This window comes from Podarcis muralis, chromosome 14 (assembly GCF_964188315.1).
Source record: "Podarcis muralis chromosome 14, rPodMur119.hap1.1, whole genome shotgun sequence".
Classification (NCBI taxonomy): Eukaryota; Metazoa; Chordata; class Lepidosauria; order Squamata; family Lacertidae; genus Podarcis; species Podarcis muralis.
This window is the reverse complement of record NC_135668.1, coordinates 5,807,663-5,827,087: the sequence shown is the minus strand read 5'-3', so window position 1 is coordinate 5,827,087 and position 19,425 is coordinate 5,807,663. Positions and strand designations below refer to the sequence as shown.

The 19,425-nt window shown below is 44.8% G+C and overlaps 1 protein-coding gene across 2 annotated transcripts in view; it reads left to right on the top strand.

Annotated features, from left to right (window-relative positions):
* Window positions 1–18,994, top strand: part of MYZAP (myocardial zonula adherens protein) — a 61,282-nt gene extending 42,288 nt beyond the window's left edge. The window contains exons 12-15 of one of the 2 annotated variants that reach the window (XM_077919000.1): window positions 970–1,070; window positions 14,921–15,592; window positions 16,274–16,496; window positions 18,378–18,994. In XM_077919000.1, the coding sequence (XP_077775126.1) occupies window positions 970–1,070; window positions 14,921–15,592; window positions 16,274–16,496; window positions 18,378–18,518 (1,137 nt within the window). In that variant the 3' untranslated portion in view covers window positions 18,519–18,994. Of the gene's footprint in view, window positions 1–969; window positions 1,071–3,626; window positions 5,450–14,920; window positions 15,593–16,273; window positions 16,497–18,377 lie in introns of those variants that run through there. The other variant, XM_077918999.1, reaches the window with a different exon arrangement.
* The last annotated feature ends 431 nt before the right edge of the window (window positions 18,995–19,425 follow it).

Genomic DNA, 19,425 nt, shown 5'->3' with positions numbered 1-19,425 from the left:
CACTGGTCTACACTCTACATTGACTAACAGCAGTTCAACAGGATTTCAGAAAGAGGTTTCACCCAGCCCTACCTGGAGATGCATGGGACTGAACCTGGGGCCTTCTGCATCCAAAGCAGATGCTCTACTGCTGAGCGACAGCTTTTCCAGGAAAACCCTGGAAGCTAGATCAGAGTGTAAGCATCTAGGCTTCTCATTGCTCCCGCTTGCAAAACCTGTCAGGACCCATAGGAGCTGTGACATGAAAGGGAGCGAAGCACTGGATAAGTCTCCCCTGTCCATAGGACGCTCTCCTCCATATCACTCAAAAAAGGAGAGGGTAAGAGAAAATCCAGATTGAGAGAGGAGAATGTGTGGGAAGGCAGTTATTGGAGGGGAATGTCATATGAACAACATTGAATTAATGGAAGTACAGGAAGCTTACTATCCACACTGAATGACAGTAAGGATGAGTCCTAAGTCCAACACTCTCCACTCCTCTCCCATGCCAGCTTTCAATCTTTTTCCTTTCTCACTTTCTGCACCTCCAGTTTAAGAAATTCCCTATAAGCTTCCTTTTAAACACCTCCTGCTCCCCCACCTCTGTTGTCTTAATGTTCTCCTTCAATGGTAAAAATAAATAAAGCAAGCCTCTCTTAATCTAAAGAGATTAAATGATAGGCTATGCAGTGGCAGTGGCTAAGAGTGTTGACTTAGGACAGGGGAGGAGACTCTGGTTTGAGGCCCTCCCTGGGTGACCTTGGGACTGGTCACCATCTCTAACCGGGTTCAGCAACAGGGGTGGGGCCTGGAGCAGGATGAGTCATGTACACTATCATGAGCTTCTCTCAAAAATTAAAAAAGATACTAATGAAGAACATTTCTGTGAGGGAAGTCCTTTGCTTTACAGTATGCATGTGTAACAATTAATTGCAGGGCCTGTTGGGATATTGAACTGAAGAATTGAGTTGTCAACTTTGTCTGTTTCAGAATAAAGAATTACAAGACCGTTTGGATTACTTGATGGAGTCACAGTCAAGGACTGATGTAGAAACCAGGGATGTTGGAGTAGGATGTGACCTTCCACTGAGGTATCTGGGCTTGAATCCATTCAGGGAGAATCCTTTTTAGCCCACTTCGTTGAGAGACTGTGACAACTAAAGCAGCTGCCACCCCTTTGCAAATTCATGGAATTGTGAAGGTTTTTTTGGAGGGGGAACGTGGGCAGGTGGGCATTTTCGTGGGTGAAATGGTGCTTCTTCAAGGCCAAATGAGGAACAGTGATTTGTCACGCGTAATGAACTTTTATATGCTTGCTGTGTTTCAGCTTGCCAGAGGAGCCTGAAGTCTTAGCGGCACGCTGAATAAGTCATTTCACTAGAGCAGTTTAATGAAGCACTAATAAGATTACTCAGTTATGATTTTGCCCTTCTGACATTAACAACCAGCTATGCTGGTTTCCAGAGCTTCAGCTTAGAGGCGGCGATAATAAGACAAGTTAAGAAATTTCCAGGCCGTGTGACAGCTATTTATGTGATGCTTCCTGGGGACCCTCAAGGTGCCAAAGCATCTATATGTGGTTCATTTGGAAATTTATCATTGACCTTTACTCTGCTTAGCTTTATGGAGCCCTTTATTTTTCCTGTTTAATTTTTATAAGTAAATAAGAATTAATGATTTTTTATGGCTTAAGGCCCTAAACCAAAAGAATGTGTATGGGGAACGTGGCAGATGTTCCTCAGTTTGTAGCAACTTGGCAAATGCCAGTAAAACCAACCAACCAGGAAGAGGCTTTTTTCACGCTCTTTATGAATAGCTAATTGCCATTCATCAGGCATAGGCTTAATGTATTTTCTGCAGAACGAAATAAAGAGACCCAATAATACCCAAATACAACCTATACTATACTAATTATAAGTTTTCAACCATGTGCAAAAGTGTTAAGTAGCAATTAATACCAACAACTATGGATCACTGGTAAAACATCTGTTTAAATAAAGTCTTTTGCAAGTTCTTATACATAAATAATAACTTCTAGTTCCTGGGGGGAAAGTTCTTAATCAGATTCCAGTTTGAATGCTGAAGTCTCTGAATGCATGTGTCTCTGGGGACTTGCATGTACTTCACATGTGACCCTTAAACAGACTTGTAAGAGGGGAATGCTTTCTGTGGGTTGACCGTGTGCCACCCTGGCACATGGTTCCAGGTTCCAGGAATTCACACCAAGAGCTTGAGTTGAATGCTGAAGTACAAGATATATTAAGGTAGGGTGGGGAAAGGAAGTTCAATTACACACTAAATAGTGTGTTCCTTGGGCTCCCCCCTCCAATAATCTACTGCACTCAAACCCCCAAAGTGGAGAAAGAGATCTCCAGTGGAGAACAGAGAAAGAGAGAGAGGTTGCTCACTAGAGTAGATTTAAAGGGTTGGGAATCAGAGGAGTTCCTGCAGTTGCAAATGACTAAATGACTAGTGGGTGTGGGTGGGTGTTGATTCTAGGGCCAAAGCATGCAGGCCAGAGTTCCTCTGCTTCAGGTTCTCTTACGATTTTTCAGCTCTTGGGACCCACAAGCTCTGACATTCAGTTGCTCTGAGTAAGACTGCAGTGGGAAGCAGAGGAGAATGGTGGGTGTGTGCAGAAAGAAGTTCCAAGCATGTGCCAGAATCTGTTCTCTTTTTTTGGAGTCTGGTTTCAAAGGAATGGCTGGAAGAGAAGGGGAGAAAGGAGACAAAGGCTGAGCTTTCCCTACCCTTATTAGTTAAAAATTCATTTGAAGCTCTTCTTGAGATTGCTATTGTGCCTCAGGTGTGATGTTTTTATGCTGGTTCCCCAGGAAGTATGATACAAGTATTGTCTTATTTGCCCAGGTACTTAATAACCCACATATGAACCAAAGGTTATTGTTTACCTTGATTTGCATGATAGGTAGATCTTCTACCTACACTTTGGGAGGGGGGTGATTGAAGTCATCTTTTGTGGGGCTCACTAGGTCAGCCTTTTGTAAGCCAGTTATTGTCAATTCCTGTGGGTGTTGCAGTGTAAAAAAATTGAGAGTCAAATTACCCGCCCCTGGGGTTTAGGGAGCAGAGCTTTTCCCAGCATGCATCACTGTTCTCCCCACTTTTCCAGTTCAGTGTCTGGAGACTAAAGGTGGACTGCAGTGGGCTGCCATGTAAGTTACATGTTAGATGCAATTCTTCCAACATGCTATGTCTTTTTTAAAAAATAAAGAACTAGCAGCCTCATACCCAGTGCTGCTTGGGAATTCCAAGAAACCAAAAACCAGTGCAGTTTTGAAAGGTTCAGTCCAACATTTTGATTCAAAATGGCATCCAGGTGTATCCAAAGATAGATCAAGACTTGCTCCTTGGTCTCAGGAACCATCATGCAAAATCTGGTTTTGATATGTTAAGGTCTCCAAATATTGAACAGACTCTATAACGAACCATCAAACAATTTTCTAAAACATGTAGAAGATTTGTTTCTGGTTACCAGCTGAGCTGCATGAAGGACTTTCCTCACTCTACTGGCTCAAGGAAAGAGTTATATTTGTTGTGGATTCCTTTTCATTGGTTTTGATCAGCCAAACAGTATTGGTTGATTTCTCGAGTGTCTAACATTTTGTGCTGTTGGTTTTCATTCCTAGCACTGAGAACAGCGGCACATCTTCCGAGACATCAAAGCCTGCCAGGACATACACTCCATTCAAGAGAGTCTTGGAGTATTCGTCAAAGCGCAGCACAACTGCCATCATTCCAGGCCCAGGAACTCCTCACACGTGTTCCAGCGTCTTGAAACTCTGCAGCTTGAAGGACTGATGAGGCAGAGAAGCCTTTCAGACACTTTGTTCATGAAGCTGCCCTGTATTTATTTGCAAGGGAACCAAAGGTGAGCAAAAGCTCTGCCCCTGTTCCTTTTTCAGAGGAAGGAGTATGCAAAGTCACCTGCCACATTTTGAGCACACCTGAAGGAGAGGCTGCTGGACAGCAATCCTAACTGCACATGGAAACTCATTTCTCGTTTGAACTTTAATCTAATTCTACTTCACAGAAGTGCCATTTTCTTTACTTGAAAAGGGCATTAATTTCAATGTTACTCTTTTCCTTTTTGGAAAAGTGGTAGTTACAGCCAAAGATATATTGGCAGTTTGCTTGGGAAGGAAGTCTCTGCTTTTTTAGCTCTTTAAGATGCTGATTCTGAAAACACTGAATGGGACCACGGCGCTCCTGAAGAGGGAGGCAGGGACCACCACCAAGGAAGCGTGCCAGTGGTGCTCTTGTGAGCTTTGTGGAAAGGAATGAAATTTGTTGGGTTTCTGCAACAAGGCACGTAGCTTTCTAATCTGTTAACTACCAAGTTTATTTCTGAGATTCACAGTTTCTTTTCAAAGGGACTTTTTCAGTCTTTCATACCCACCTCTCATCTGTCTCCAGGAAATATAGCATTGGTTCTTCATGTATTAATACCTGGAAATACTTACGTGTCTATTTATAACCTTCCTGTTTAACAAAGCCTATTATTTTGTATATTGGAAATCCCTGAATGCTGTTCCACTGAAATATGGTTAAAAATCCTTTGTACTGAAGCTTAAGCCACATTTGACTAACTCACTGTACATGCATTTTTATAATGTGCTATGTTGTATTTTAATGTCATTTAACATCAGTGCTGGAGGGGCTAGCTATTCCTCAAGGAATACACTGTGTAAGAGTTAACGGGAAATGTTGATTTAAAATGATTGGCACCATGCTTTTAAAGACTCTGGCCCATTGTCACTGTGTTTCACATTTGACTATACTCTTTCAACAGAGCTCTTGTTATTTTCATGTATGTGCACTGCTTAATTAGTAAATAAAAAAGAACACTATATAGGAAGTCTGAGGCCATATGAGTCACTTGGATAACTCTGCAACAAGAGAACTAATTGCTTAGGATACCATCCAGCCACCTCAGTTCCTTCCCACTTGGCTCTAGTGTGCCTGTTTGAATAAATACTTTTTACAAATTGTACCAAAGGCAACATATTCTACATTTACAAATGGAGGGAAAACCTAAATATGAAGTATATATTCCCTGTGATGTTATATATTCCATTTATATTGTTATGAAATTGTTACTGTGGGTGGGACTATCATGCCTTTGCCCTTGGCTTCCCAAGGCAATTCGTGGTCAGAGTCTGGGATTTGATGAAGTAATGTTAATGGTTTCCAGCGTGAGTGAATGCCTAGGAAGTAGTTTGAGATTGTTCTGGAAGGTTCTGAATGGAGAGAGAGACATCAGAGATTGAGGAAGAAGAGTGGTGTTCCTGTTGCGGTCATGGGGAGGAGGCTGAAGTCTCTGAGTGAAGCAAACTGCAACAGAAGGAGAGAGCGCAGCGCTGAGGGAGCTGAAACGTTGAAAGCACCTGGGTGTGCCTCTTTCTGGAGATTTGATTTATTGCCATTTGTAAATATATCTGATAATACAAAATGCCGCAAGTCTCTAGTGTTCCGTCCTCCGAAAAAATGCAAGCACTTGGAAAGCACCTGCACACCTGGAAATCTTCATCATTTGGAGAAGTGAGGACCATGTGACAATATGTACTGTAAGTACATATAGCAGCAAAGTGGATTGGGTTCAAAATGGCAAGAAATATGGGGCTTGAGGGCCCAGTCTCTTTTAGTGCTTTGCCTTTTCTTCATATACTTTGGACAAAAAATCTTGAGTCATGTGTGGGGCAGTCCTACAAACGTAAACAGAGTCCTGCTACTGGAATCAGACTAAAGGGTCTTCTGGTCCAACATCCTGCAAACAGCACTCTCATGTTTACTCAGAAGTAAGTCCCAGTATGTTTGTTTAAAGCATTTCCACCCACTCTTCTGCCCAAACAAGCTCCCAGAGCAGCTCACAATCTAAAAAGACATGACACAAAAGGAAAAAGAAACAGGAGGGAGGAGGTGGGAACAGCAAATTCATGCACTAATTCTGCAGGTCATGGAACTAGATCTACTGCTCCAGATTCCGGGTTCTTGCACTAGGGTTCTTTGAACATAATGGAGGAAATCAAACACTGGCAAGGGCTTGTCATTGAGCCTACCTAGTGGCAATGAAGGCAGCAAAGAAGGAATACTTTACTATCTCCATTGCATCCTCTTTGTTCCATCCAGCAGAGCTTTTCCAGGTGGTGCAGGACATTTCACAGTCTCTCCAGAAGAAGGTGACAGAAGGTGGTAGCTCGCTGTGACTTGTTTGCAAAGCAGTTTTAAGGATAAAATTGCTTGCATCTGCTGGGACCTTGACTCCTTTAGGCACCAAGCAAAAAAACACTCTTCTGCTAGGCCTTTGGCTAATTAAACAACATATGACCTTTTATACTGGAGCCGGGGTGGGTATTATTTTTCTTTGTTGCTATGTTACACATTTTGCAATATAGAACCGCCCTGTGATCCTTGGATGAAGGGTGGTATGCACATTTAATAAATAAATTAAAAATAAATGATAATGGTGTACAAAGCCCAGGACACCTTAAGAATCCCCTTGCCCTAGACATCCCAAGTTGATCACTGAGATCATCTGGGAGAACAGGGTCCCCATGGAGCAGAAGCTTGACTTATGTCAATGAGAAGTTGTGCCTTCAGTGTTCTGGGCCCAACTTTGGAGTTCCCTGCTTCTAGAAGTCAGACAGGCACCACCCCTGATGAGTTTCAGGTCCCTGGTTAAAATCATATTTCAGGAGGCTGTTACATCATGAATGCTTTTCTGGCGTTTCAAAATTTTCTGATGTTTTCGTTTAAATTTATGAGTTTTAATTTATGTTGCATTGATTATATTTTTATTGCTGTAAGCCGCTTTGAGAGCTAGGTGATGAAAAGCAGGGGTAGACATCTTTAAAATAAAGAGATCTAAGCACAATGGAAGGCCTGCTGCTACTCTCAGTAATGGTAGTTGGCAGGTGGAGGGAGGCAGCTGGAGGTATATCCAGGCAAAGTGGAGAGTGCCTAACTCAGGCATAGGCAAATCCGGCCCTCCAGATGTTTTGAGACTACAATTCCCATCATCCCTGACCACTGGTCCTGTTAGCTAGGGATGATGGGAGTTGTAGTCCTAAAACATCTGGAGAGCCGAGTTTGCCTAAGCCTGGCCTAACTGTTACTTCCTCTCCCTCTGGTGGCCTTCACAACTCCCATGTAAGTGTAAAATTTGGTTCACCACCTGTGGCTATTCCTAGACTGGGATAGCCTGGCCTCAGTCCATGCTCTAGTAACCTCCCTCTTGGACTACTACAGTGTACTCTACGTGAGACTGCCCTTGAACACTGTCCAGAAACTGCAGCTAGAGTAGAACACAGTAGTTGGTGAGGAGGGCAGTCTGATGGGATTATGCGTCACGAGTCCTGAAAGCACTGCATGTCTTAATGTTTTAAAATCATTTCACTTACTTTAATTGTATTGTTTTTCTGCCTTGTTTGCTGCCCTGGGTTGCTTTGGGAGAAAGGGCAGTGTAGAAACTTAATGAATAGAGTTTGTTGGCCTTGGTTTGGAATATTTTTAAGTTTAATTAACACTAATTAAAAAGGAGCACACTACAGTGATTTTCTTATGATTAACTGAAATTATCTGAGCGTATTTCAGCACACCAACCCCACCTTTGTGTCTTTATAGCAGGTCCATAAATTAGCAACAAAAAAGCAATCCAAATCAGGGAGCAAATAAAACTATGATGAAAAGAAGGAAGTAAATACAGAACAGGTTGTGAGAGTTTCCACAGTCACCATCACTGAGACTGTATAATCCACAAAGGCAGAGAGGGGAAAAATAATTTCAAGTCTTGGCTGAATCTGCTAGCGATGTTTACAGGAATTGTGGGACTGCAGGTTATGTCCAAACTTCTCAAAGCTTCCCTACTGGTCTTCAGCTGTTAAGCTGTTCAGGTGTACAGGAATGGTCCCGCTTCTCTAGATGTGACACAAACTCTTTTTGCTTTGTTGTTGTTGTTTAGTCGTTTAGTCGTGTCCGCCTCTTCGTGACCCCATGGACCAGAGCACGCCAGGCACCTCTGTCTTCCACTGCCTCCCGCAGTTTGGTCAAACTCATGCTGGTAACCTCGAAAACACTATCCAACCATCTCGTCCTCTGTCGCCCCCTTCTCCTTGTGCCCTCCATCTTTCCCAGCATCAGTGTCTTCTCCAGGGAGTCTTCTCTTCTCATGAGGTGGCCAAAGTACTGGAGCCTCAGCTTCACGATCTGTCCTTCCAGTGAGCACTCAGGGCTGATTTCCTTAAGAATGGATGCGTTTGATCTTCTTGCAGTCCATGGGACACTCAAGAGTCTTCTCTTTTTGCTAAAAACACATAATCCCACCAGACTGCTCCACTCACCAACTACTGCATTCTACTCTAGCTGGTTTCCGGACAGTATTGAAGGGCAGTCTCATGTAGAGTGTCCTGCAGTTGTCCAAGAGGGAGGTCACTAGTGCATGGACCAAGGCTGGGCTATCCCAGTCCAGGGAAAGCCATAGGTGTTGTGAACCATAGGTTCAGCCCTACCAGGAAGATTTCAGAGATTTCAGGGTCTACTGTGATTAGGACTAGCAATGGATGCAACCCTAAGGGGTGAAGCACTGTATAAATGGCTGAAATAAATACAGTGGTACCTCGGGTTAAGTACTTAATTCGTTCTGGAGGTCCGTTCTTAACCTGAAACTGTTCTTAACCTGAAGCACCACTTTAGCTAATGGGGCCTCCTGCTGCCGCCGCACCGCCAGAGCCCAATTTCTGTTCTTATCCTGAAGCAAAGTTCTTAAGCTGAAGCACTATTTCTGGGTTAGCGGAGTGTGTAACCTGAATCGTGTGTAACCTGAGGTACTACTGTAAATGAAATGAAAACAATTCAATTGAAAATGGTACTACCTCCTTGGATAGATAGCACATTTGGCAAATTAGCTTGCACATTACATATTCAATGGAAGAGGAATAAATGTGAGCTTGCCTAAAAATGATGAACAAACTTGTTAAGAGTTGAAATATGAATGGATATGGAAATTTTCTACAACACTCTTCCAACTGTGCAAACCAAGCAGGATATAACGGGCCAAAAGCTACCCCTTAGCAAAGGCAGAACTGAAACTTCCTATTTTGACAGGGGAAACCCCAAGTCACCCCTGAAGATGACCTTGGCTCTGTGACTTCACTTTGCTGAAGTTTTATTTCTATTTAAATACTGATATTGTAAGAAGGGCACCTCCCGAAATATACTGGAAAACACCTGCCAAGTCAGATATGAGTGTGGACTTTGAAACGAGGAGGGGAATGTAGTTCACATTCTTGCAGCTGAATGATGACTGCTGCAATTATTTCAATTGTAACTTGGAAGCGTGTGGGCAGAGAATTTCTCTGCCACTACGGAGGTGCTAATGAGGTTGCTCTCTGATTGCCTCACATGGCTGATGCTGTCTGTCGCATGATTTTGAATTAAAGTTATGGTCACACAAATATATGCTTTCTTTTCTCTAAGAATTCTGTGTCTTTTCCCTCACATCAACATCTTGTCCTTAGCTAAATTAAAATAAGTTCAACTTCTGAGTACCTTTAGAGCAATACAAAACAAAGACCACCTGATACAATAGAGCAGGGTTCCCCAAACTTGGGTCTCCAGCTGTTTTTGGACTACAATTCCCATCATCTCTAACCACTGGTCCTGCTAGCTAGGGATGATGGGAGTTGTAGTCCAACAACAGTTAAAGACCCAAGTTTGGGAAACTGCAGTAGAGGACTAGAGTCTGGGTTTTCCCCAGGCAGACTCAACTGCCTTCCCCCAAAGTTGAACCACTAGATTCTAAGTGCATTTCAGTTTTGAGATTTGTGTATAGGGTTTAAATGGCACTTTACAGAGCAATGTTAGCAAAAGAGATTCCTGCCCAAAAGAGTTCATGATCCAAATTTGGACTGTTGGCTAGGTGTAAGTCAACAGAGAAAAAACATTTCTCCCTTTGATATGGAGCTGGTGTCTCTCAAGGCCAAGCCTATAGGACACCAAAAAGACCTCATCTATGAAGCTGCCTTGTCTACCGAGATCACCTGATGAGGCCACTTTACTCACATGTTATCCACCAACTTCTAAGGCAAGGGGGGGCCATGCCTCTCACCAGTCCTTCCGCATGCCCCCACCCTTGAGTGCTTTTATCCTGTTGTATTGTGTGCTTTTGCTTGGCTAGATGGAAGATGGGGATGGGGGTCTATATCTATTGTACAAAGTGTCATCCCCCTACCCCAATCCATTTTTTGCATCTGGCTCTGCCCATCACCAGAATGCCCCCAGCTCTGTTGTCCAAAAGGGAATGTGGCTCTTGGGCTGAAACTGGTTTTGCACCCCTCTTCCAAAGTGAGGCTGGTGGGGAGACAGTGGGCCTTTTCTGTAGTGGTAAAACTCCTTCCTTCAAGGACTGCTAGCCACAGTGGCTATGCTCTGCCTCCATAGTCGGAGACCGTAATGCTTCTGAGTCCCAGCTGCAGGAGGGGAGAGGGCTCTTGGGCTCGGGTCCCACTTGTTTGTTTCCCAAAGGCATCTGGGTGGCCACAGTGAGAACAAGGCTGCTGGACTAGATGGGCCCCCTTCCTCCTGATCCAGCCCTGGCAAGGATAACAGTGGGGAAAACGTTTTGTTCAGGCAATACTTTGGTTTGACTAGGGTTAATTCTTAAGGGGCTTTTGGCTCTCTTGTTTTGATGGGTTCCCCTTCATATTGTTAGGCTTGGTCTTGCAGAATTTATTTTGATACTGTCATGCATTTATGGGTGTTGGGAACCTCAGACACTACCACATTTCAAAAAAGTGGGATAAATAAATACTATATCTGTAGCTGTGTCTGTTGCACAGCAGCTATGCACATAGGATACTTTTGCCAAGTACTGTACACTACCGCAAAGTGATAATGCCCTATTTCACATTTTGCTTGCTTGCTCAGGTCAGAAGTAGGGTCCACTGAACTCAGAAGGATTCACTTTTGATCAGGTGGCTGTAATTTCTTCTCAAGAAGAAACATCCTTTGCAGAGCACATTTTACACTTTTGGCTGTGGCCTGCTTTGTTTTTGCTGATCTGAACTTTCTGAAACCTATTCACTTAGAATAAATATTAGGAAATATTAGGAAAACCCTCCCAGTTTGGTGGCTTTTTCTTCTTAGAAAAGAAAGCGCAGACCAGTACAATCAGTTGGAAAACGGAAATGTGATGATGCAGTTACTGTTCAGCCAAATATCTGATAAACAGGATGGGCTGTGGCTTGGACCTCATCCCAGAGGGAAGGAAGGAAGGAAGCCTGCCTCTTTCAGCGGGAGCTTGGATGTTTAGGATGGAAGCAGATCCACTAAGTGCTGAGCTTTCTCCAGGAAGGTTTGAAGAAACGGGAGGCGTAAGGCCAGAACGTGAGTCTGTCTGGCTTCAGTATTTCTGTGAGAGCTGGGACTTCTTCACCTAAAGCCAGCCATGTCCCCATATCCATGTTTGAATAGAAGGGCTTGTAGCTCAGTGGCAGAGCCTCCACTTTGCAGCAGGCAGATGGTCCCAGGTTCAATCCTCAGTATCTCCAGGTATGGTTAGGAGGGAACCCTGCCTGAAACACTGGAGAGCTGCTGCCAGTCAGTGTGACAACAATCTGACTTGGTATAAAGCAGCTTCCTAAGTCCAGGACTTGCCAATCAGAAGCTTGGCGGTTCGAATCCCCGCGACGGAGTGAGCTCCCGTTGCTTGGTCCCAGTTCCTGCCCACCTAGCAGTTCGAAAGCATGTCAGAGTGCAAGTAGATAAATAGGTACCGCTCCGGCGGGAAGGTAAAGGGCGTTTCCGTGCGCTGCTCTAGTTCACCAGAAGCGGCTTAGTCATGCTGGCCACATGACCCAGAAGCTGTACACCGGCTCCCTCGGCCAATAAAGTGAGATGAGCGCCGCAACCTCAGAATCAGCCACAACTGGACCGAACAGTCAGAGGTCCCTTTACCTTTAAGTCTTCCCAAGGGGGCAAACCATTGTGCCTTCACTCTAAGGAACAGTATATTTTCTAAAAAAACAGCAGTAAGGGGATGCTAGTTCACCTCAAAGGAAATAGTTCTACATGTGCTCTGAGGCACTTATAAAACTAAAAACTCTAGCTCTCACTCAGAGAATTTTAGAGTCGGAAGGGACCCCAAGGGTCAACTAGTCCACCCCTGCAATGCAGGATTTACAGGTAAAGCAGCCGTAAAAGATGGCCGTCCAACCTCTGCTTAAAAACTTCCAAAGGAGAGTCCAACACCTCTTGTTGGAATCTGCTTCACTCAAACAGCTCTTACTTTCAGAAAGTTCTTCCTGATGTTTAGCCAGAATCCCCTTTCTTGTAACTTGAATCAGTTGGTTCGAGTCCTACCCTCCAGAGCAGGAGAAAACAAGCTTTCTCCATCCTCCATGGGACAGCCCTTAAGATATTTGAAGGTGGCCAATCATATCTGCTCTCAACAGTTCCTCGTAAGGCTTGGTTTGTAGATCTTTGATCATCTTGGTCGCCCTCCTCTGCATACGTTTGTCAACACCCTTCCTAAATTGTGGTGCCTAGAACTGGACACAGGACTCCAGGTGTATTCTGCAGAATAAAGTGGTACTATTCTTTCCCTCTGTTGATGCAGAGTAGAGTAGCATTAGCCCTTTCTGCTGCTGCACCACTCTGTTGATTCATTGGCCACCATTGGGCATCAATTAGTATTGTCAACGATTGGTTTTAATGATTAGCTCCACATGCGCCCAAAGCGTTTTGCAATTAATTTTATAAATAGAACCGACTTATATATAAGGGAGAAGAAGGAGGAGCCAAGCAGCCTATAAACGTCGGAACGCGTTTGCAGCAGCGCCTCTCTGGCTCCTGCCGAAACAGCTGCCTAGGAAGCGAGCGAAGGCGTAAAGGCGCCACCGAAGTGTTTTGGCCCCGCTGGGGAGCCGTAAGGCGCTTCCGGAAACATGGCGGCGCCCAGCGGGGGCCGGAAGCGGCGGAGGTGCCGCTGCTGTGTCCGTCCCCGCCCGCTCTCCTCCTGCCTCCGGGACCATGCGGGCCTCCCCTCCCCGGGCGAGGCATGGCGGCGCCGGAGCAGCTGCGAGGCCGGAGCCTGCCGGAGCTGCGGGAGATGCTGAGTCGGCAGGAGAAGCTGCTGGGGGACCGGTGAGAGGCCGGGGCGGGAAGGAGGGGCTGGGCCGACTCCCCCTCCGCGGCTCAGGCGGGGCGAGTAGTTCCCCTTCCCCTGGAGAGCGGCGCTTCCCTCCGCTTTTGCCTTCCGGGGGGCGCCGTTCAACCCCGAAACAATATTAGTAGCAGTGGTAGTAGTATTAACGATATTATTATTATTATTATTATTATTATTATTATTATTATTATTATTTATTAAACCGCCCTTTACCCTAAAGCCCCAGGGCGGATTACAGCATCGAAACGCAATTATAAGTTATAAGAACAGTTTAAACAACTTACACAGCCCTTTGTTCTGGTACCAACGTGAACGAGGACTCTTAAAGCATTTCTGTTATTGTATTTCAGAAATGTATCCTTTGCCTACTTTTCTACGAAGATCAATAGCTGTTATTTACGTGCTGGTTTCCTGCTACTTGGTGCCCCTCAAAGCATCTCACAGTCAATAAATAACACACACACACACACGAGGGAGAAAGGCTAAGACATAAAACCATTGGTCTGCCTGGCTCACTGTGTTTTTCACTGATGAGCGGCAGCTCTCCAGAATTTCAGGTGGGATTCTGGGCCAGCCCTTGTTGGAGATGCTGAGGACTGAAATGTTTGCATGTGAGGCAGGTGCTTTAGGTCCTTCTCAGATATGACAAACTAAATGAAATTGTGCAGCATCAATAACAAAAGAAACACTAGAGGCTTCTATGGAAATGGTTGTCACATATAAATTGCACACATAAAGGCACACTGCCAGTGAGCTGCTGTTTTTTAATTCAACTAAAACTGTTTTATCTAAAAATTAAATGTTGTTGAATGTGATATGAAAATAGAAACACCGCAGGCACACTGATATGCCTGTTGTCACCTGTGAAATGTTAGAAGATCTCCCCCTCCCCCTTCAGTAACGAAAGCTCCAAGTAAAGGTGGCCAAATGTCACATAGGATCATATGTGCTCCTCTACCCTGTTTTATGTGTTAAGGCTGGTGGGGGGGGGGTCATTTCCTTATCTCATTAGCAGCATTAATGGTTGGGCTGTGGCTCAGTGGTAAAAACATCTGTTTTGCATACAGAACAGTCCCTGGCAGGAAGGTGAGAATCCAGCTTGAAACCCTGCTGTGAGTACAGTACCAAGCTACCATATTTTTTCGCTCTATAAGACGCACCAGACCACAAGACGCACCTAGTTTTTGGAGGAGGAAAACAAGAGAAAAAAATCTGAATCTCAGAAGCCAGAACAGCAAGAGGGATCGCTGCGCAGTGAAAGCAGCAATCCCTCTTGCTGTTCTGGCTTCTGGGATAGCTGCGCAGCCTGCATTCGCTCCATAAGATGCACACACATTTCCCCTTACTTTTTAGGAGGGAAAAAGTGAGTCTTATAGAGCAAAAAATACGGTAAATAGGTGAATAGTCTCATTCAGTATAAGGTAGCTTCCTATGTTCCTATGATGCCAACTTCAAATACTGTACAATATGGCAATCTTGGTAGTTTCAACATTTTTAGTTTTCTTTATTAAATACAAGTAAAATAGACATGCTTAATTAGATTGTTCTCTAGGACATAAAAAGATTTTATTACGCAAACAATTTCCCCCAGAAAATCTTCTGGAAAAAACCATGCTGTTGCATTTGACAACCTCAAACAAATAGAAGGGATACTAGCAGACTGTGTTTGCTAATGGGCTTCAGAGGAATTCAAAATGCGAATTAGAACTCATCCTTGAATTCTGTTTAACTTAGTGTGTATCTTAATTACATCTATTATAGGAAATTTGTATCCAGGCTTCCGGATAAAGGTAAAAAGATATCCAACTTCGTTGAGAAATTGAAGATTGCCATTGCACAAGAGGAAGAGCTGCAGAGAACAACTGAGCTTCTATCTGCTGTTAGATTAGAGTTCCAGGAAAAACAAGAGGCAATCAAATCTAGCAAACAAAAAGGGGTTGTCAGTAACAAGTCAACATGGCAAGACCCACCTCTTATTTCTGAACGTCACTACAATGAGATTGAATCATCTCTGCAGAACAAGCAAAGTGTCTGGACCAAGAAAAGAAGCAAAGGAAACAGAAGTGCATTAGTAGGACAAGCCCCTGAGGACACCAGTTTTCCTCAGGGAAGCAAAAATGTTTTGGAGGTGTCAATAGCCAGGCTTCCAAAAGATGCTCAGGAGGCTCCCAAGCAGAATTCTCTAGACAAAGCTGAAAATCCAGCACAAGCAGCAAGCAGCAGCAGTGAAGCACTGGTGGATGCCTTCGAAAGAATTTCAGTTGGAGGGGGAGAGAGTGGGGAGAACTCTGAAAATGGGCAGAGTTTTGACTGTAAAGGCCGTGCTTTTCAGAACTTTCCAAACACACCACCCAAAACTCCACATTACATGGAAGTGCTGGAACTGAGAGCGAAGAACCCTGTGGCAAAAAGAAGCAAATTTAAAGCTAATGTGTGAGTATTGTAGGAAACGCGCTCTCGCAGAGAGAGCTTTTGCTATAACCACAAGTGGGGGTATGTTTTATGCATACTGGGAAGTTTATGATGCATATTTTGGGGAATAAATATTTTTTAAAGGTAGGATTATAAAATAGTTATTATTTGCTGTGATACATTAGAATCATAGAATTGTAGAGGTGGAAGCTACTCCCTAGGATCGTCTAGTCCAGCCCCTGCAATGCAATTCAAAACCACCAAGCTATGGCCCTTTCCCGAATGCAGGGGGAGCTTAGCCCAAGCAGTGCAGAGTCACAGGGGTCTCTTCCACTCAGAGACCCCTAAATTCTCTCTTGGCCCAATGCCAGGTGGACTTGAAGGAAACCAGGCAGCAGCTGCCACCTGACCAGAGCTGCCATTTTCTCTGCCGTGGAGGCCTATATGAGAATACAAAGTGTTTCAGTCCTCTATCCTTGGGATAGAGCAAGATGGGGGTCATTTCAATTCCTTGATTGCTTCATGACCCCACTCTTCTGTGCAAGCACAACTGAGGAAGCTTCCCTGAGCATCAGATGTTAGCCTCAAACTTGTCCAAACCTGACATTTCAGAGTGGAATAGGAATGGAGGGAAGGAAGGAGCAATTTATGTGCCAGAGGGCCGGGAGGCATTTCATGAGTTGTGCTCTTGGTTTCTTCTAGATTGCTGGCTGAGTCGAGTGGATCGTCTTGTGGCTCCCCAGATATCCCTTCACCTAGAGGTCCCCCCTCTTCCCTTTCTGCAGAGGAAAGACGCCACAGAGATAAGAAGCACTTGGATGACATCACAGCCGCTCGGTTACCCCCTCTGCATCACGAGCCTACGCAGCTGCTATCCCTAGAAGATTCAATAGCGATTCAGATCCAACAAAAGGAAGCTTATGAGGTATGGATGAAAGCACTGGTGCTTTGCATGAGCTCCTGTTACATATTATGGGGACATGCAGATTGGGGTGGTGGAGGGGGAGAAGTGTCTGCTAGGATTTTGTTCCATGGAGGGAACTCCTTGACCCCAGATTTAGAACAGCTTGTGGTGGCAAAGAGGCTTCAGTACTTTTGCTTTGCCTTGGGCTGTGGAGGACAGAGGAAAGAAGGGAGGCACGAGGTCCAGCCCCAGCCCCAAACCAACATCAGGGAGAATGCATTGCTTGGTGGTGGTACAGCACAGCTTATCCTGCAGAATGTGCAGGCTCAGTGGAAAGGTAGCAGGAGGTGGGAGAGACGTGTTGTGCATCAGGTGGCAAAGGTGGGTAGGAAACGTCTCCCTCTCCCATAATACTAGAACTCAGTGGGGGTCATCTGGTGTGGCTGGAGCAGGGAAGGTTGAGGACAAGCAGAAGAAAGTACTTCTACATGCAAAATACAATCAGATTATGGAACTCACTCCCACAGTAGGTAATGGGGGCTATCAATTTTGGTGGCTATAAGAGAGACTAATTCATGTAGGATAAGACTTGTCCATTGCTACTAGTCAAGATGGCTGTGTTTTAGGCCCCCTGTTAGAGGCAGTATGCTCTGCAAGCCAGCTGCTGAGTGCTGTTGTGCCCAGTTCTTGTGGCTTCCCATAATGGGAACCTTGCAGGCCACTATCAGAAGAGGATGCTGGACTAGATGAGCGCCTTTTGGCCTCATGCAGCTGCTGCAGGGCTGTTCTTGTTTCTGCCTGAGATATTGGAAAACTTGCCAGTCAGAGGAGGCAGTACTTGGCCATATGGATCAATGGCCTGGCTCAGTAGTACCAGTATTCAACTTCACCCAAAAGATGCTGCTTTCTAAAAACACTTGGATAGGAATGTTCTGAATAGAAATGTTCAGAGCAAACTTCGCTTATTTATTTTGATATTTATTCCCCATTTGTCTGTGATTGCAATCAAACTCATGTTGACTTACAAGTAAAAATACGCAGATTGCAAATAAGCCAGTTTTGCACAGCTTTGAAATTCTACATGCTGAATTTGAGTTATGAATCTTTTTCATATGCACATCCACTTAATTTACTTGCAAGCCTTAATTTAATTGAAATGCAGGTGAGAATGGAATGAATACAGAAGAGTATCAGGCACTAAATTAACACTGTCCTGTCACGCTCTGCTTTGTTTTCTTTTGCTTATTGTGATGTTAATAAACAACTTGGGACGGTTTGTCTGTAATTAAATTACATATAATGTCATACCATCTTGGATTTGTAGACTCAGCTAGATAAACATCAGCCAGAGTTGATTTTTTTCTCTGAACACCTTCGCCTGAAGTGCAGTTCGCCTGTAAAGGACAATTACTTCCAGCATTTAACAGCTAGTTTGCTCTATGATGTCTCTTTCTTTCTTCAAGTTCATGAATTAATACACTGGTGTTGAAACTCAGTGGTTAAGGATGCCAGAGAAAAGAGAGGACTGGATCTCCCTCTCCGCCTACCTGCTTGCACTGGGCTTTTTGTCCTTAGGGTCCCCTTCACCAGCTTGTTCTGCAACTCTCTCTCTCTCTCTCTCTCTCTCTCTCTCTGTGTGTGTGTGTGTGTGTGTGTCCAAATACTTCCCAGTGTTCAGCACAATGTGGCAAAGTTGCTTTTGGACTGTGAATGACAGTCTTGTTCCCCCCACTCCTCTTCTCCACTGCCTTTCTTTCCAGCATGGCACTGCGCCTCGATACCAGGGGATTCTGTGGGCAGCTCATAGTATATGGCTTTCTCTGGTGTGTTTCTGTTGGGCCTAGGGACCACCCTAGCATTTACTCACTTTCAGTAAATGTTTTCTCTTCTCTGTTTTTATAGGAAATGCTAGCCAAACTTGCAGCCCAGAAGCTTGCAGGCAGACTAGGCCCTCAGATGGCCAGCTATGAGCCAGAGGGGGAGACGCTGGGCAACTACAGAGAAGTGAGGGACGAGGAATGCTACAGCTCGGCTGAAGACTGAGTGCAAGGCAGAATCTGCAGCGGATGCCTGGGCGAAGACTCAGAAGGATCGCAGTGCTTTTTGCTCTTGTGGGCTGCTACATCTTTGCCCAAGGACGTTAGGAGTGCTCACCTGCGGAGGCCCTGGATTAACCAGAGTGCTGCAGAGGTTTCCAGATCCCCTGTTCCCTTTTCTGTTGCTTGCCAAAGAAGCTGGTGCATTTTGAAAGCTTGTAAGTCATAGAAGCAGCAGTCCACAGTGGCCTGCCTCAGTTGGGTTTGTGCAGGGGCATACTGAGTCTGCTGTGCCCCCCATGTAAAAGGGGGAGGCAGCGGATGCAAGAGCAGCCAAGTCTCTGCCTTCTAGTCTTTGACTGATTCCAAACAAATGTAGGATTTGTTAACTTGTGTAAAAGATTACAAATATTTTCTATTTAAAAATACAAGTGTTGTGTTTCTATATTTTTCTATGTGGCATTAAAATTCAGGAGCAGCATGTTTCAGTGTGTGTCTCCTTGTGATGTCAGGGTTAAAATACCTCGCCGTCAGTTAGTTGCACTGCCTGTGAAGGCATCTCCTGGATCAGGGCTGACCAAACCAGGGGGCGGGGGGAGGGAAGAAGTGTACATCTCTGCTCTCTAGATATTTGCTGTGGAGAAGAGAAGATCCAACCCTTTGCAGATCAGTAGTCTCTAGGAGTGCTGCAGGTATGAGGCACATGTGCTGGGGTGGAATGAAGGCATTCAGAGGCAGGAAGTGACTCAAGAGGCAGATCAGTCATAGTCCTTCACCTTCTCAGAGTATGTCCAGTTCAGTTCTGCAGGTTTCCTTTTGCTGCCTCCTGATTAAACTTTGATGGAGCCACTGTTGGGAGGTGGGGTTAGATAGAGCCCTTGGGACTGTGGCAAAGGCTCATAGCACAGTGTTAG